Source organism: Saimiri boliviensis, chromosome 8 (assembly GCF_048565385.1).
Source record: "Saimiri boliviensis isolate mSaiBol1 chromosome 8, mSaiBol1.pri, whole genome shotgun sequence".
Classification (NCBI taxonomy): Eukaryota; Metazoa; Chordata; class Mammalia; order Primates; family Cebidae; genus Saimiri; species Saimiri boliviensis.
The window spans coordinates 115467382-115483844 of NC_133456.1; the positions used below are offsets into that span (position 1 = coordinate 115467382).

Consider the following 16463-nt stretch of genomic DNA (forward strand, 5'->3'; position numbering starts at 1 on the left):
AACATTTCCTCAATAATTATTTGCAAAAGAGCAAAACACAGTAAGACTACTCATGGAGCTCAAACTTTTTTTGAGGGCCTCTCCAGTGGCACTAAAGAACCTAAGAAGCTGATTATTCCATCTTACTACTGCAGAAAAGTCAAGCAGCAACAAACAAAATGGTATTTTCTTCTTGAGAAAACACTGGAAGAAAGTATTTAAACAAAAAGTCATCTGAAACAAATTATAATTCGTATCAAGAAATACATAGGATTACTATCATGAACAAATGGTAAAAGATTATGGGAAAGACAGGACCTTTCTATTATGAGACCACAGATGACACTTTTTAAAAACACTGCTCTAGGAATAAATACTCTTAGCGTATTAAGTGCTATCATATGCTACACGGTTATCAGGAGCCATCAGTGGGCACTGAATTAAGCAGCAGCAATTATGATTTTTCAGGTTATTTAAAATCTAATACAAATATACAGTACAAAGTGGTATTCACTGTGACACTTCCTTTTGGGTTTAAGTATTAGGGAGTATGACAACCAAAGCATTAATTTTTTTATTCCCTAGAAATGACCACACTGACCTCAGAATGCATTTGCTATCTGAAAGCTGGAAAGAAAAATGGCTCGAGAATTTTTAAAAGGTTAACTGGAAAAATATTTCCAATCATATTGCAAAATTCTTTCCAGCCGTATCTGTAACCAGCTTTATAGTAATGCTATTTTTTCCCACTTCAATAACAAGTTCCTATTTTCAATACCCATGGAAAAAAGCAACCCAAAAAACAAACTGTGCCCAGAAACTATGTGAGACAGTGCCAACTTCCACAAATCTTGGAAAGACATACACTCATTTTTCACAAGGGTCCGACTCAGAATGTAATAGCTATTTTAAATCCTTGTGGGGGAAAAAATAATTTCATAAAACATTAAGATTACAAATGTTTTTTTTTCCCAGAAGATACACAGGACAACCTCCTAAAAAGGAGGGCCTAAGGATGAAATGTAGAGCAAAAAGTGGCAGTCCACCTTTTCAAGAATTTTTGTCCATATATCCAATGTATTTTTTCATATATCCAAGTAATTATAACATTTAAGGAATAAAATAAACCAATACATTCAGGAAGTGGCTTATATTAAATTAAGTTCCTTATTTGACTCCTGTAGATGTTCCCTTGGACTTTAATGCATTTCCTTTCATATCTTTGGTATGTTTTTGAACAATGTAAATTATTTTTATACTAAATTTGTTTTAGTCTAAAGAAATCATAATTAGAATGGTAAAGCTGCTGTTCAAAAGAAAAGCATCTTGTTAATTCATTCTTAAGCCAAATTATGTTTTCAGAGATTCTGGTGTGTGTTACGACCTCCTCCACCATGGCAGATAACACCTGACCTGAGATTATAAACGTTCACTTTCAAAAAATGTATTGAACATTACTATTACCAACAGGAAAATAGCATTCTTAAAAGCATAATTTACCTTCAAGATGCATTCATTATTAAAAAAAAAAAATGAATGTAGAATGAAAACAAGTTTCAGAAAAAGATTTTTAAAAAGGCAATAGTTTCCATTCATTGGGTGCCTACTATGTGACAAGCACTATACATATACTCTTATCCTAAAAATATATTTTTCCAATTAAAAAGGAAAGCAAACCCCAAGAATATAAAGATATTGGCTTATCACCAAGTAGATGTTTAAGGGGTTACAATGAAACCCTTAACTCATTCACAACCAGAATGAGTTAGCAAAGTGACATTTCTAAACAGCAAGCAGGGCAAAAGATTAACGAGAGTAATAGAGCAGACTAAGTCATTGACATTAGCAATAAATTAGCACAGGGACACTCAAAATAAGACATATATAACTGAAAATTGTTTGAGATGTCTCAGGATCTAAGAAAAATCACTTCCAATGTGAAAAGAAAAAAGAATGCAGGAGCACTGAAGTGCAGCTGCTGCTTAAGGAAGCTGCTCTCGCGTGCCAGCCACAAGACCAACTCAGGTAACTCTGTCAGTCTCATTACAACCCACTATGTGTAACTCATACATAGCCAAAATAAAAAATGTAACCTGTAAATGCCAAGAGTACCACATATGTAAAAAGAATCATATAATTTATCCTCTGCAATTAACATTTTTTATATTTGGGGTGTGCAAACAACTGAGGTTCTCAATTTCTTTGTAAATCAGGCGAAACCAAAATCATTCTAGAAACGATTCATTTATTTGGGTCAAATACCTGATGTAGTAAACATCCACGACTGTTCTGACTGTTCAGCATCTTTGCTATTAAGGAGTTGTCTCTTATTCTACTTCATAAAGATTCTAGGGCCGGGCGCGGTGGCTCAAGCCTGTAATCCCAGCACTTTGGGAGGCCGAGGCGGGTGGATCACGAGGTCGAGAGATCGAGACCATCCTGGTCAACAAGGTGAAACCCCGTCTCTACTAAAAATACAAAAAGTTAGCTGGGCATGGTGGTGCGTGCCTGTAATCCCAGCTACTTAGGAGGCTGAGGCAGGAGAATTGCCTGAACCCAGGAGGCGGAGGTTGCGGTGAGCCGAGATCGCGCCATTGCACTCCAGCCTGGGTAACAAGAGCGAAACTCCGTCTCAAAAAAAAAAAAAAAAAAAAAAAAAAAGATTCTAGAGGAAGCTGACAATCATGTAGACTATGTCTCCTATCATACTAGGGTTTTCTTATCTGCATATGAGTCCAAACTAATACATCTTGGAATATCTTGTCTAGAACACAGTTGAGCATCTAGAAACCACCCCCTACCACACCCCAGACCAACCACCAGCCCCCGCCGCTATCCTAGGATACCCCAGACATCCTAATGTCCTACATTAATCCTCAGGCCTTGTCCACAGCAGCACATTCAGGGAAGAGGAAAGAGGGGATAATGACAACAGCAAGTAACAGTAAGGGAAGAGAAATTCTGAAGGCATACATCGTTAAAAATCTAGCACTCTTTGGAAACAGTGTGACAATTCCTTAAGATGTTAATAAGTTTACCATAGGACCTGATAATTCCACCCCCAAGAATTTACCCAAGAGGAGTGAAAATGTGTGTCTATACCACGCCTTTTTAAGATGGTAGTTTTGCTCTGTCACCCAGGCTGGAATACAGTGGTGCAATCTTGGCTCAACGCAACCTCCGCCTCGCAGGTTCAAGCAATTTTTCTGCCCCAACCTCCCAAGTAGCTGAGATTACAGGTACACACCACCACGCCCAGCTAAACTTTGTATTTTTAGTAGAGATGGGCCACGTTGCCCAGGCTGGTCTCGAACTTCTGATCTTAGGTGATCTACGTGCCTCTACCTTCCAAAGTGCTGGAATTATAGGCATGAGCCACTATACCAAGCCTACACAAAGACTTACATGCAAATGTTCATAGCAGCATTATCCATAAAAGCACCAAACTGGAAACAAATCAAATGTACAACATCTGGTAAATGGAGTGACAAAATGTGGCATATTCAAATAATAGAATATGATTTGGCAATATGATGTAAGTGAAAGAAGGTACAGAAAGACTACACATTCTGTGACTCCACTTATATGAAATGTCCTGAAAATAGAAATGTATAGAGCTAGAAAGCAGATCAGCATCTGCCGAGGGCTGGGGTGGGAGCAGGGATATTTGGTGTAATGAAATGTTCGAACAGTAGACTGGGGTGATGACTGCACAACTCTATAAATCTACTGACTCTATAAATCATTGAATTGTACACCTACAAAGAGTGAATGTTATGATATGCAAATCATACCTCAATCAACTATTTTAAAACATTCAACTTATGTGGGGGCATGTGGCCTTATAAACTTCTGTGAGTATGCTTTTTATTTTTGGCAATGATTACTACTACTAATAATAAAAATCCTGGGTTGTCAAGAATTGACTTTAAGACCATACCTTCAACTCTGGATATCCATTGTACAAATCCATCAATCAACTTTACTGGAAAAACAAAATTTAAAGAGTAAGCCTTATCACTGTTGGTAGATCATACATCATACTATTATTTTGCTACCAATGGACAGCATTATTTCAAATCTGCAAAAAGGGAAATTATTATAAAACCCTTAAAAGGATCAGTATGTATTTATATTTCTGCCATATGAATGACATGTAAAGTTCTATGGATTATCTAAGGCCCTGAAAGAAATAAAATTTAAACATTGTTTGTGTACAATTTTCAGGATCTTAGACATAGGTACTATGAAGTGAGATTTAGAGACTAAGTAACTTGCCCAAGGTCCTCAAGAGCCAGAATTTGAACCTAGGAAGTCTGGCTGCTTTTAAAACCTAAACTCTTTAAACATTACTCTTTGTCTATGGGTTCTAGTCTAAAAGAATGTTAAAAGAATGTACATTCTCGGAAAAGATAGAAAATAATTAGCTAAATCAAAGTTGTGGTCAAAACAAATTTGGTATCAAAAAAACTAGGCCAGAAAAGCAGGCCTTATATTTAGCTCTCAACCATGTAGTATAACCTAGAGTTGTTTAGGAAGACCCCTGCCTGCTACCCAGAACTGCGAAGTGGGGAGAAAGAAGTTAAGAGGCCTGTCATATAATAGGCAGTATCTACATAGAAAACATATTCCAATGGATTCCAGATGTTTCTCCTCTTTTCCCCTCTAATTCTCTCTCCCTTGCTGTGTCCTACAGCAATTAGTACACTTACATTATGATGAAAAAATGTTTTAACTCAGTGTGAAGAAATCTCAAGAACTAACAAATACTTAGCGGAGACAAAACCAGGTTTATAATATTTTATTTAACTTGGTACAGATTTAAAACATTAATCAACCCCACCTAGCTTCTACACACCCTATTTCTATTCCCTGGTTCATCACAATCTATCACATTTCTTGCTTGGATGGTCACCATTAGCCATTAGCAATGAGTGTGGCTGGAAATGAGCTCCAATCATGTGGGTCAGGCCCTGTAAACTGAGTAGTGCACACACCTGTGCTATTTTCACTTTAAATTCACAACCACAAATTTCAAGTGGCTCTTCAGTTCTGACCAGCAAGTCTATTAAATTTCCCTAGTCATTTGCTTTTCTACTCTCTGAAATAACTCTTTGAAATCTCCTTCTTCTTTAGTCTTCTAACACATACTTTCCATGTCCTCCTAACTTTCGGCTTATGACCATATATCTACTATTATTCCATGTATGTACACTGTCCAATCTACCAACCTATCATAAACCTTTTCTTTTCTCTCGTTATAATGGATAACCTGTATTATCTAAGGTGAAATTCTCTATTTGTACATTGGGCTCCATATTCTTTTCCCTGCTTTTAAAAGCCAGAAAGAAAACACATTAACTTTAATAAGAATTAGACATTAAATGTAAATGGACTAAATGCTACAATTAAAGATACGATTGTCAGGAAAAAGATCCCTCTAGGTAAGAAACATAGTTTGCATAATAAGGCTGTGATGAGAAAAAGTAATTCTGTGAGTTGTGAGACAAATTAGCTGCTTGTTTTCATAAAACACACCATTTTTACTTGAGTGAACAACAGATACACTATCATTATTTGGACCTGGGCATTTTACAGACATTTATTCTAAAATAAAGTGTTGCTGCTAATGATAACATTTAAGCTTTTAATTAGAATTTTGGGAAACTTGTATCCATCACTATGAGCATGAAAACTTCCCAATGCCTAAAAGCTTTTGCATGAGATTGATGGTGATACTAATGATTGTGATTTTTGAAAGTATGTAATAAAATGTGTCAACCTTTAGAATTTGGCATAACTCAGTGCTCCAATATTTCCGAAATGATAAATGCAGTTACAAAATCATGCATGAGTTAAAGATCCACTCAAAATTTAAAGAGATCAACAGATTTTAATGTAATAGCGAAAAGTTCACTGATACAGCTTCAGATTCCAAACTGCAGCCAACATCTAAGAAATTACCACTTGTTGTCTGGGCATGATGGTACACACCTGTAAGTCCAAGCACTTTGGGAGGCAAAGGCAGGCAGATCACTTGGGCTCAGGAGTTTGAGATTTGCCTTGGCAGGCAGATCACTTGGGCTCAGGAGCTTTGAGATTAGCCTGGTCAGGTAGATCACTTGAGCTCAGGAGTTTGAGATTAGCCTGGGCAGCATAGCGAAACCCCATCTCTACAAAAAACACAAAAAAATTAGCCAGGCATGGTAACATACACCTTTAATCCCAGCTATTCAGGAGGCTGAGGTGGGAGGATAGCTTGAGCCCAGGAGGTTGAGGCTACAGTGAACTGAGACGGTGCCACTGCACTCCAGCCTGGGTGACAGAGACCTTATCTCCAAAAAAAAAAAAAAAAAAAAAAAAAAAAAAGTTCTGATGTAGTATCAAAAAATATCCACAATTACCTGAAAAGGCTATTAAAAGTACTCATTCCTTTTTGAACTAAAACTCTATGTTAAGTGCAGATTCTCTCTATATGGTGTGACCAAAACAACACATTGCAACAGATTAAATGCAGAAGCAGAGATAAGAATCCAGTTCTCTTTTAAGCCAGATACTGGGTAATTGTGAAATCTGTAAAACAACTCCATTCTTCTAATATTTTTTGTTTTGTGAAATAATGTTTCAAAGTATATAGCTTATGTTAATATGTAATGAGTCTCAAATTTAGAAAATTAAATATTTTAAAAATGTATCAGTTTAATTCTAATAGAATGAAACCTACATACACAAAAGCTCATTGTGATGTCCAATATTTTTAAGAGTATAAAAAGGTCCAGAGGTCCAAAACACAGAACTGCTGCCCCAGAGAAACAGGTGCGTAGAGATGTAGCAACAACCAACCTAAAATCCCAAATACATCTTATACAACATACCAAATACAGTCAGATTAACTTATTAAAATGTTTCACTGTACAGAATACCATAACGTATTTAACTTCCTCCTGTTTTTTCTAACCTTTCTACTACAGAAGTGTGCTAGGATATACTTTTTTGTACATACATCCATGTATGCTTGCTCAATTACTTAAAAGTTAAATTTCTGTGGGTAGAACTGCTTGGCTTAAATATTTACATTAAAATTTTGTTTTATTTGCCACATTTCCCTTTTCTCTTTCCTCTATTTCTGGAGTACCAGAAAGAGAGCGCGAAAAGCGGGGTGGGGGGGGGGGACAAAGAAACAATGGCTCAGCTTCTCAAATTTATTGAAAACCACCTACACATTTGGAAAAGGTCAATAAACTTCAAGTAATATAAACACAAAGACATCCACAGACACATAATAGTAAAAATGGTGTAAGTTAAAGATAGAAAATCTGAAAAGCAGCAAGAAAAAAAGGACTTGTTATTTACAAGGAACCCCAATAAGATTAATAGCTGACTTCTTAACAGAAATAATGGAAGCAAGAAGCAGTGGGATAACATATTCAAAGTGCTCAAAGAAAAAAAGTTTCAGCAAAGAATCCTATACTATCAAAATTATCTTTCAAGAATGAAGGAGAGACAAAGACATTCCCATATTAAAACAACAGCAACAACAACAACAACAAACTTAATGAATTTGTTGCTAGCAGACACGCCTGACAAGAAACACTGCAAGAATTTCAGGGGGAAAGTAAGTGACCCCAGACAGTAATTGGAGTTCATACACAAAACGAAAAGCCCTAGTAAAAGCAGTTTCAATGATTAAAAAAAAAATCAGTAAAGGAATTTAAATGCTATAAATTAGAAAATTCTCACTTAATGCAAAAGTATGCAATAAAGGAGGAACAGAAACGAAAGATATATATAACAAAATGGCAAACATAAATCCAAGTATATCAATAAATAATGTTAAATGTAATTGCAGTAAACAACCCAATAAAGAGATGGCCAGACAGGATCAAAACTAATCAACCAACCAAGAAACACCTATGTGCTGTCCACAGGCGACACACTTTCATTTGACAGATATAACCAGCTTGAAAATACAGGGATAAAAATATATCATGCAAATGGCAAGCCACAAGAAAGCTGGAGTAGCTACACTAATAACAAAATAGCCCTTAAAAGAAAAAAAGTTACCAAAGAGGGACCTTTTATAATGATAAAAGGATTGACTCATCAGGAAGATATAATAATTACAAACATATGTGCATCTAAAAACAGTACAACCTAAATAAATGTAAAAGGATAGAAATAATACATGATACAAAGTATATTCTCTAACCACAATATAATGAAATTAGAAAAAATTTGTGAACGCCTGTAATCCTAGCACTCTGGGAGGCTGAGGTGGGTGGATTACCTGAGATCACGAGTTCAAAACCAGCCTGGCCAACATGGTGAAACCCCATCTTTGTTAAAAAAAAAAAAAAAGGAAGTCACAATTATGTGGAAATTATACAACACATTCCTAAATAATTAATGGCTCAAAGAAATCAAAGAGAAATCAGAAAATAATTTGAGATTAATGATATGAAGACACAATATATCAATATGAGATGCAGCTAACACAATGCTCAAAGGGAAATTTATAGCTGTATCCCTACATTACGAAAAAGATCTCAAATCAGTAACTTAATCTATAATCACGACACTGAAAACAAAAAGGGCCAACTAAACTTAAAGCAAGCAGGCTAATCTGAGCAGATTATTCAGATTACTAAGCAGGAAGAAGGAAACAATAAGGATTAAATTGAAAATAAAATAAAGAATAGAACAGAGAAAATCAATGAAGCCAAAATCAGATTCTTTGAAAAGATCAAGGTTGACAAGCCTTTAGCTAGACTGACTACTGCATTAGAAAAAGAAAGAAGACACAAATTATAAGCATCAGAAATAAAAAAGGGGATATTACTATTGACGTTATGTGAAAAGGATTATAAAGAAATACTATGAACAAGGGTACACCAACAAATTAGATAACTTTGATGAAACAAATTCCTAGAGATACAGACTACTGAAACTGACTTGGATAAGAAACAAACTATCAGAAGACACCTATAACAAGAGATGAGATTGAATTAATAATAATAAACTATCTATAAAGAAAAGTCTAGGCCCAGGTGGCTTTACACTGAATTCTACCAAACATTTAAAGAATACATGCCAATTATTCACCAACTCTTTCAAAAAACAAACAGTAGGGAACACTTCTCAACTGATTTTATGAGGCTAGTACTACCCAATACCAAAACCAGACAAGCATAATAGAAGATAATAAAACTACAGATCAATATCTCATGACTATATATACAAAAATACTCAACAAAATACTAACAAACTGAATCCAACAATATATAAAAAATGTTATATATCATGACCAAGCAGGATTTATACCAGGAAAGCAAAGCTGGTTTAACATTAAAAAAAAAAAATCAATTAATGTAACACATCAATAACAACCACCACCACTGATCATTTCAATAAACAGAAGGGAAAAACCCCCAAATCTTTCATGGTAAAAATCACACAAAAAGTAGAAATAGAATGGAACTTTCTCAACCTGATAAAAGACATCAAAGAAAGTTTACAACTAACATCATACTTAATGGTGAAAGATTGGATGCTTTCCCCTTAAGATCAGAAATAAGCATTTCCAGTCTCTCCATTTCTGTTCAACATTGTACAGGAAGCCCTACCCAGGGAAATTAGGAAAGAGGAAAAAAAAAAAAAAAGGGCATCTGGAGATTGGAAAAAGAAGTATAACTTTTTATTTGCAGATGATATGACCCTGTATATAGAAAATCCTAAGGAAACCACTAAAAAACTATTAGGGCTAATGAGTTCAGCAAGATAGCAGGATCCCAGATCAATATACAAAAATCAACTGTATTCCTATACAATTGAAACGATTAAATTGAAAATAAAGTGATACTAAGGGGAGCTGGGAAATGCTGGGTAGAGGAGGGCGTGGTCTCTCCATAGGGCTCCATTCCCAGGCCAGGGCCCACGGACCTAGGTGGTGAGGATAGGTATTTCTGTTTTCCTACCCAAATGCTGCATTTCCTAGGACCACTCTGGCCCACCACGCCCCTATCCTGTGCTTATAACCCTCCCCCCCGCCCCCTGGGAGACTCTAGAAGGCAGACCCACAGGCAGTTGGATGTCGAGAGGTATGCACCGACATAGGAGTACACCAGCATGCCGGCAGGCCATCCAGCTGCAGAAGACGCAGAGTTTGGCCGGGGAGGTTGGAGGAGAATTGGGCAACCTGACTCCAAAAGGAAAACCAACTCGCTTCTGGCTCCCCCATCTGCTAAGGGCTACACTTCTACTTCATAAAATCTTGCACTCAACTCTCCAAGCCCACATGTGATCCGATTCTTTCAGTACATCAAGGCAAGAACCCCAGGATATAGAAAGAACTCTGTCCTTGCAATAAGGTAGGTCTAATTGAGCTGATGAACACAAGCCACCTATAGATGGCTAAACTAAAAGAGTACCCTGTAACACACGCCCACTGGGGCTTCAGCTGCAAACATTCACCCCCAGACACCCCCATGGGGGTGGAGTCCTACTGCCTGCTTGTCTATTTGTTCCCCTAGAGGTTTGAACAGCAGGGCACTGGAGCAGCACGCACACCCCCAGCACAGGCCCTGCAAGGGGGACAAGGGAACTTTTCCATTTCCAAAGAAATTAATCAATTTACAACAGCATCAAAAAGAACAAAATACTCAGGAATATAGTTAGCAAAATGTGCAAAATTATACCCTGAAAATGACAAAACACTGTTGAAAATAATTAAATATCTAAATAATTGGAAAAACATCCCTTGTCCATGGATCAGACTACTTAAGTTTGTGTAGAGGGGAATATATCTGAAAATGATCTACAAGATGTAATGCAATCCCTATCAGAATCCCATTGGATTCCTTTGTAAAAATTGATAAGCTGATTGTAAAATTCACATAGAATTGCCAGAGACCCAGGATAGCCACAACAATCTTGAGAAAAAAAGAACAAAGTAGGAGGACTCATTTCCCAATTTCAAAACTTATTATACAAAGCAACAGTAATCAATACAGTATGGTAATGGCACAGGGGTACTGCAGTGAAACATCTCTTCACCAGTCCCACTGCCAGCTATCAGATTTGAACAGTCATCATTTTTTCATTTAGACTACTGCAGACTGATTTCCTACCAATCCACCTTCTAAACTTGGAAATTTTAATTTGGTATACACAGCTGGATCCACAAATCTCCTGAAATTTTTATGTATATGAGCACGTTTTTGGGGAATAGTTTTCGTAAAATATGAATGCTGAGATGACTCCAAAATGTTGCTTATTTTTCTCATGGAAGACAAACCGACCTTTTAAAATGCAAATACGTCATGCCATTGGCTTGTTTAAAGCCTTTCAGTATTTCTGCATTACTGAGAAGATAAAACCCAAACTCTGTGATGACATACAAGGCCCCTTCCTGATGTGGCTTTTACCTCTTTAGCATAAACTCTCATGACTATCTCCTCCGTATCCCTATATTGGTCTCCCTCCTCTATACAACTAGTATTATTAATGTAGCAATAAAACAGAATATACACCCAGAACTCAACAGACCCATTTGCTTCAGGGCCTTTCTACATGCTTCTTCTCTGCCTGAAATTATCCATTTACATCTGCTCTCTGGTCCTCAAAGACTCAGGGATTGCAATAGGAAATCATTTCCTGTTCTCTCCAGTCAGGATTGTGTTCTAATGCACTGCGTTCTGTGTACACCACTACAATAACTCTTAAAACACGTTATAATAATTAACCTACTTATCTTTCTTCCCCACTAGATTATAAATCTTAAATACTAAGAACAGTATTTTCCATTTCCATATTCCTAGTGTTGGCACTCAATTATTTCCTGAACAAATCGCACATTCTCTTCTCAACCTGTTGCAAACCACTCTTGGAAACCATCTACAATCAATACTCTCTTTTCATTACCAAATTTAATTTCAATTCCTCATCTAGCCTAATCCAGGTCTTTTTACTTAATCCTTTTATTTGACCTATCAATAACACCTGACACCGCTGCCCACGTCCTCTTTCTTGAAATTCTTTCCCCATTTGGCCTCCTGGATCCTATTCTCACTTGATTTCTTCCTCCTAACTCACCAGCTACCCCTGAGCATTATTTTCATTACCTTGGCTTTTAAACGCTAGGAGAGCCTCAGGGTTTGGTCCTCAAACCCTTCCGTCCTTTATACTCACAGTCTAAGATGACTTTCGATTTCAAATCTTTTGCTGACAATTCTCAAATGTGTAACTGATTTACACAGGTGGGTTCGCTTTGCGAAATTTCACTGAGCCAAACACGAGTCATACAGTCTCACTTCAATGTGTACTTCCACAAAAGTAAAAAGAAAAAACACGAAACTGGTTGAACTCTCTAACAGGCACTTCATAACCCATATCCCGAAGCCAACTCATCGCCTAGCCTTTTCTTGCTCAGGACATGGAAGCCCATTCTCGTGATGCTCCATGACAGTTTCGGTCTGAGCAAAGGTATCTGGGAACTCCAGCCTACAGCCAGTTGTGTATGGAGAACAAAACCATTGTGGCTTTTTTTCCCGTCTCCCCTGAGAAGCAGTCAGGAGGAGAGGAGACTCAAGCCAGTCCCTTTCCCACCGGGCAGGGAAATCGCAATTTGGGGTCTCAGGACCCACCTCAGTCCAAGACCAGGCACTGTCACTCAGGCCTGCGCCACCCTTCCCTCCGGCGGCCCAGGTACCCCCGACACACACGCTGCGGTCACCTCCCCCATCCCCCCTCACCTCCCAGCGGCCCTCGCCTCTCCTCGTCCCTCACCACCCCCCACACCCAACTCCCGGCCGGCCCTGACCTCGCCCCTGCCCTCCCCTCCCCCACACTCACCTCCCGTCCGGCCCTCGCCTCCCCCACGCCCCTCCCCCACACTCACCTCCCGTCCGGCTCCGGCCCGGAGGTGTCGGCTGAAGGCCCCGCGGCTCCCTCCGTGCTGAGCCCAGAGGCCCGGCGGCTTCGCCTCCGCGGCCGAGGCTGCTTCTGAGCCGCCAGCTCGGGCTCCATGGCACGGAGGAGGGGCTGGGGCGGTGGCCGGGTGCCCGGGAGACCGGCTGGGACGGGCACGTTGCCCGCCAGCCTCTGGCAGGCAGAAAGCGCCTGTCAGCGCACAGCCGCCGCCACCGCCGTCATCCGGGGATTTGAAAATGGCGGCTGCGCAGCGATCAGCCAATCAGTGAGCGCGCAGCGGTTCCTAGGAGACGTGAAGTTCCGCCCCTCCGCCGCTACAGGGATCTACCTGCCAGGAAAAAAATCTAGGAAAACTTGCCCTTAACTCTTTTTTTTTTTTTTTTTTTGAGACGGAGTTTCGCTCTTGTTACCCAGGCTGGAGTGCCATGGCACGATCTCGGCTCACCACAACCTCCGCTTCCTGGATTCAAGCAATTCTCCTGCCTCGGCCTCCTGAGTAGCTGGGATTACAGGCACGTGCCACCATGCCCAGCTAATTTTTTGTATTTTTGGTAGAGACGGGGTTTCACCATGTTGACCAGGATGGTCTCGATCTCTCGACCTCGTGATCCATCCGCCTCGGCCTCCCAAAGTGCTGGGATTACAGGCTTGAGCCACCGCGCCCGGCTTGCCCTTAACTCTTGACCGCGTCCCTGAGTGCCCAAGGTCCGGGTGTCCATTAGGACTTTCACTACAGGCCAAGGCAAATGGACTGGAAGCATTTTAAGTCACCAGTTCTTTCTTAGCATTTGGGGAGAAGGGAGATTGAAAGTAATGGCCTGTAAACAAGGCTCGTTTATTGGCCATATACACACTAAATTCCAATGACCAAAGATTATGCAAGTGTGTTCCCCAGGGCTGTCTCTAGGAAACCAGCAAAATCTAATTATGAGCCCTCATGTCTTCCAGTAAGGAAGACACAGTCTCTCCCTAGCAAAACAGAATGAAGTGACTTCGTCCTCTGCTTGTAAAGAGTCAGCAAAAGACACAACATAAAAGACCACCTCAAGTAAAAAAAAATTGTTAAATCACACATTCTTTGATTTTAAATATTGCTTAATATGTGTCAAAGACTTTAAAAATAGCTTCTCCTTTGGCACTATAATTCCACTTCTAGAAATTTATCCTAAAAAATAAAATTATATAAACATGAAGCTATTAATGTTGTTTATAATATAAACATTTAAGACATCCTAAATCGACAATGATAGGGAAATGACTAACTCAGCTCATCTACTGAGAAGAATATTTTCAGCCAACAAAAATGAACTGTGAAGTGTGTAACAGAATGGTATACTGTAATTTGAAATAAAAACATGAAGTATAGAAGTATATTCGGTATATTCAAAGTTATGAATGACGAGATTATACAAAGGAAAAAAAGTCAATGTATTAAAATGTCTCTAAATGGTTAGACTTTCGGTATTCAAAATTTTTATTTTTATATTTTGCACTTAATTTTTTTTTAAACAAGGACATACTGAACTTGCAATACCTTTTATAACATGAGAGAAAAATGTTTTAATTTTGAAAAGAGTAAGAAATTAGGGAGTAAGATGACCTTAGTCAAGAACCACTTCTCTTCTACCTTCCCCATCCCTCCCCCAAAATTAAAGAAAAGACTGCTTTGTAGCAGTTAGAGTGTAAGAATACAGAAATGCTCTTAATACTTGGGGAGTTAGCCTCCACCCAGACAGAGCTTCATAGGATGCAGATATTTAGATTATGAGCAAAAATAAACCTGAAAGAGCAGTTCCTCAAGTCAGATCCCAAGTAGCTAACTGGGCCTAAATTTTAAACAGAGCCAAGGGCTATCTGCTGACTAGAGGTCACACCTGCTCTCACTCAGCCACACGCCTTTCGGATTGCCACAGTTTACCAGAATTGACCAATCAGAGCTCATCTGAACTAACCAATCAGAACTCATCTGCTTTAACCAATCAGGGCTCAGCTGTATCACCCAATCTGAACTGAGCAAGTTTGACTCTTTGATTTGCATAAACACATCTCACTGGAAACCTGGGCAAGGACTTTTCTATAAAAGCCAAATCCTCCCCTTATTCTCCAGAATCACCTTGCTTTTACCCTGGAGGCTGTGCTGTATCTCCCTGGTTTGCAAACTCTTCGCTGGGATGAAGTCTCCTTCCTCCAAATTTCTTTTCAGAGAACTTTTGTTCACAAGATAGGACCAGGTGACTCGCTGACATTTAGTCTTCTTACCCACAGAAACCGCAGTTTCATATTAATCATTTCAACATACTTTAGTGAGATCTTCAGAATTCAGGATCTGTTCTCAGCTTTGCAGGTCCTGAAACTGGTTTTGATCGTGTAATCAGAGGTGGTCAGTTCTTTGGTAACTTGCAATAATTACTCACAAAGTTAGAGATACTGCAGGATGTTGATGTGGGGATTCCAGTGGGGGTGGTGGGCACTTCTTTCCCGTGATTTGAATACTATTGTTTTATGCAGAGCAACTGTTTCCAGTTTCATTCTTTGAGAACTTAAGATTTTGTTGAATTATTCACAAGGAGTTTATTAAATTCCTGCTATAATATGCCAGGATCTGTGTTAGACATTAGGGAAATAAGGAATAGAAGACACATTTTGATCAGAAAACTGCCAGATACCATAGAAGAAGAACAAAGAAAAGTGACTGCTCTGAGGGTTGGTCATTGAAGAGCTGGGAAAGGCTGGTGACATTGGTCGATCCTACAAGATCAACTTTCTGGTGTCTGAATGCCACTGTCACTATATTTTACATCTTACACTCTGTAGAAGAGCAGTCCCAAAACCATGGCAAATGTTCTCTGAAACTTCTCTACTCAGCTCCACACAAATCATCCTTCTCCCTTAAATATTTATCAGGACAGGGTTTGAGGAAATTGTTTAGATTTCACCATATATATATATATATATATGAAATCAGACTCCAGATCTCCCTCTCTGAGAAGATTCCTATAACTTGACTGGAGCAAAGTGTTACTCAAACTTCTTCAACCATGGATTTGCAAAACAAATATTCTTTTGGAGAACTTCCTCAAAGATTATTTCCAAAACCTGTGTGATGACACCAATCATTTTGCAGGTTGATATTAAATATATTCAACAATCAATAAACTAATGTAAATTATAATGTAAATCAATAATTTTAAAATCTAGTTTCTTTCATTGTCTAAGTAAATTAAACTATTTTTGCAAAACTGCTTACCAGGTTTATATGTATGTATATATATATATATGTGTGTGTGTGTGTGTGTGTGTGTGTGTGTGTGTGTGTGTGTATATGTATAAAAGAGTACAAAGTATTCATCAAAATATTCTATTAATTTCCAAATTATTTGCCATCGCTATCACTAGGTAAATTATTTTACTTTGGTCTGTAGGCTCCCACAGAAGAATGTATTAAATTTGCGAACAATGACTTCCCATTAGAAAACTAGTAGCCTTAATAACTAGAGAACTTCTCTTTGCATCAGCGTTTTTCTTTTTGGTCTGAATTTTCTCATAGCTTCTCATGA

At 38.5% G+C, this 16463-nt stretch overlaps 1 protein-coding gene across 1 annotated transcript in view; it reads right to left on the bottom strand.

Annotated features, from left to right (window-relative positions):
- Positions 1-13112, bottom strand: part of NET1 (neuroepithelial cell transforming 1) — a 46458-nt gene extending 33346 nt beyond the window's left edge. The window contains exon 1 of the mRNA XM_039478662.2: positions 12875-13112. Coding sequence (XP_039334596.1) covers positions 12875-13002 — 128 coding nt within the window. The 5' untranslated portion in view covers positions 13003-13112. The remainder of the gene's footprint in view (positions 1-12874) is intronic.
- Positions 13113-16463: the final 3351 nt, after the last annotated feature.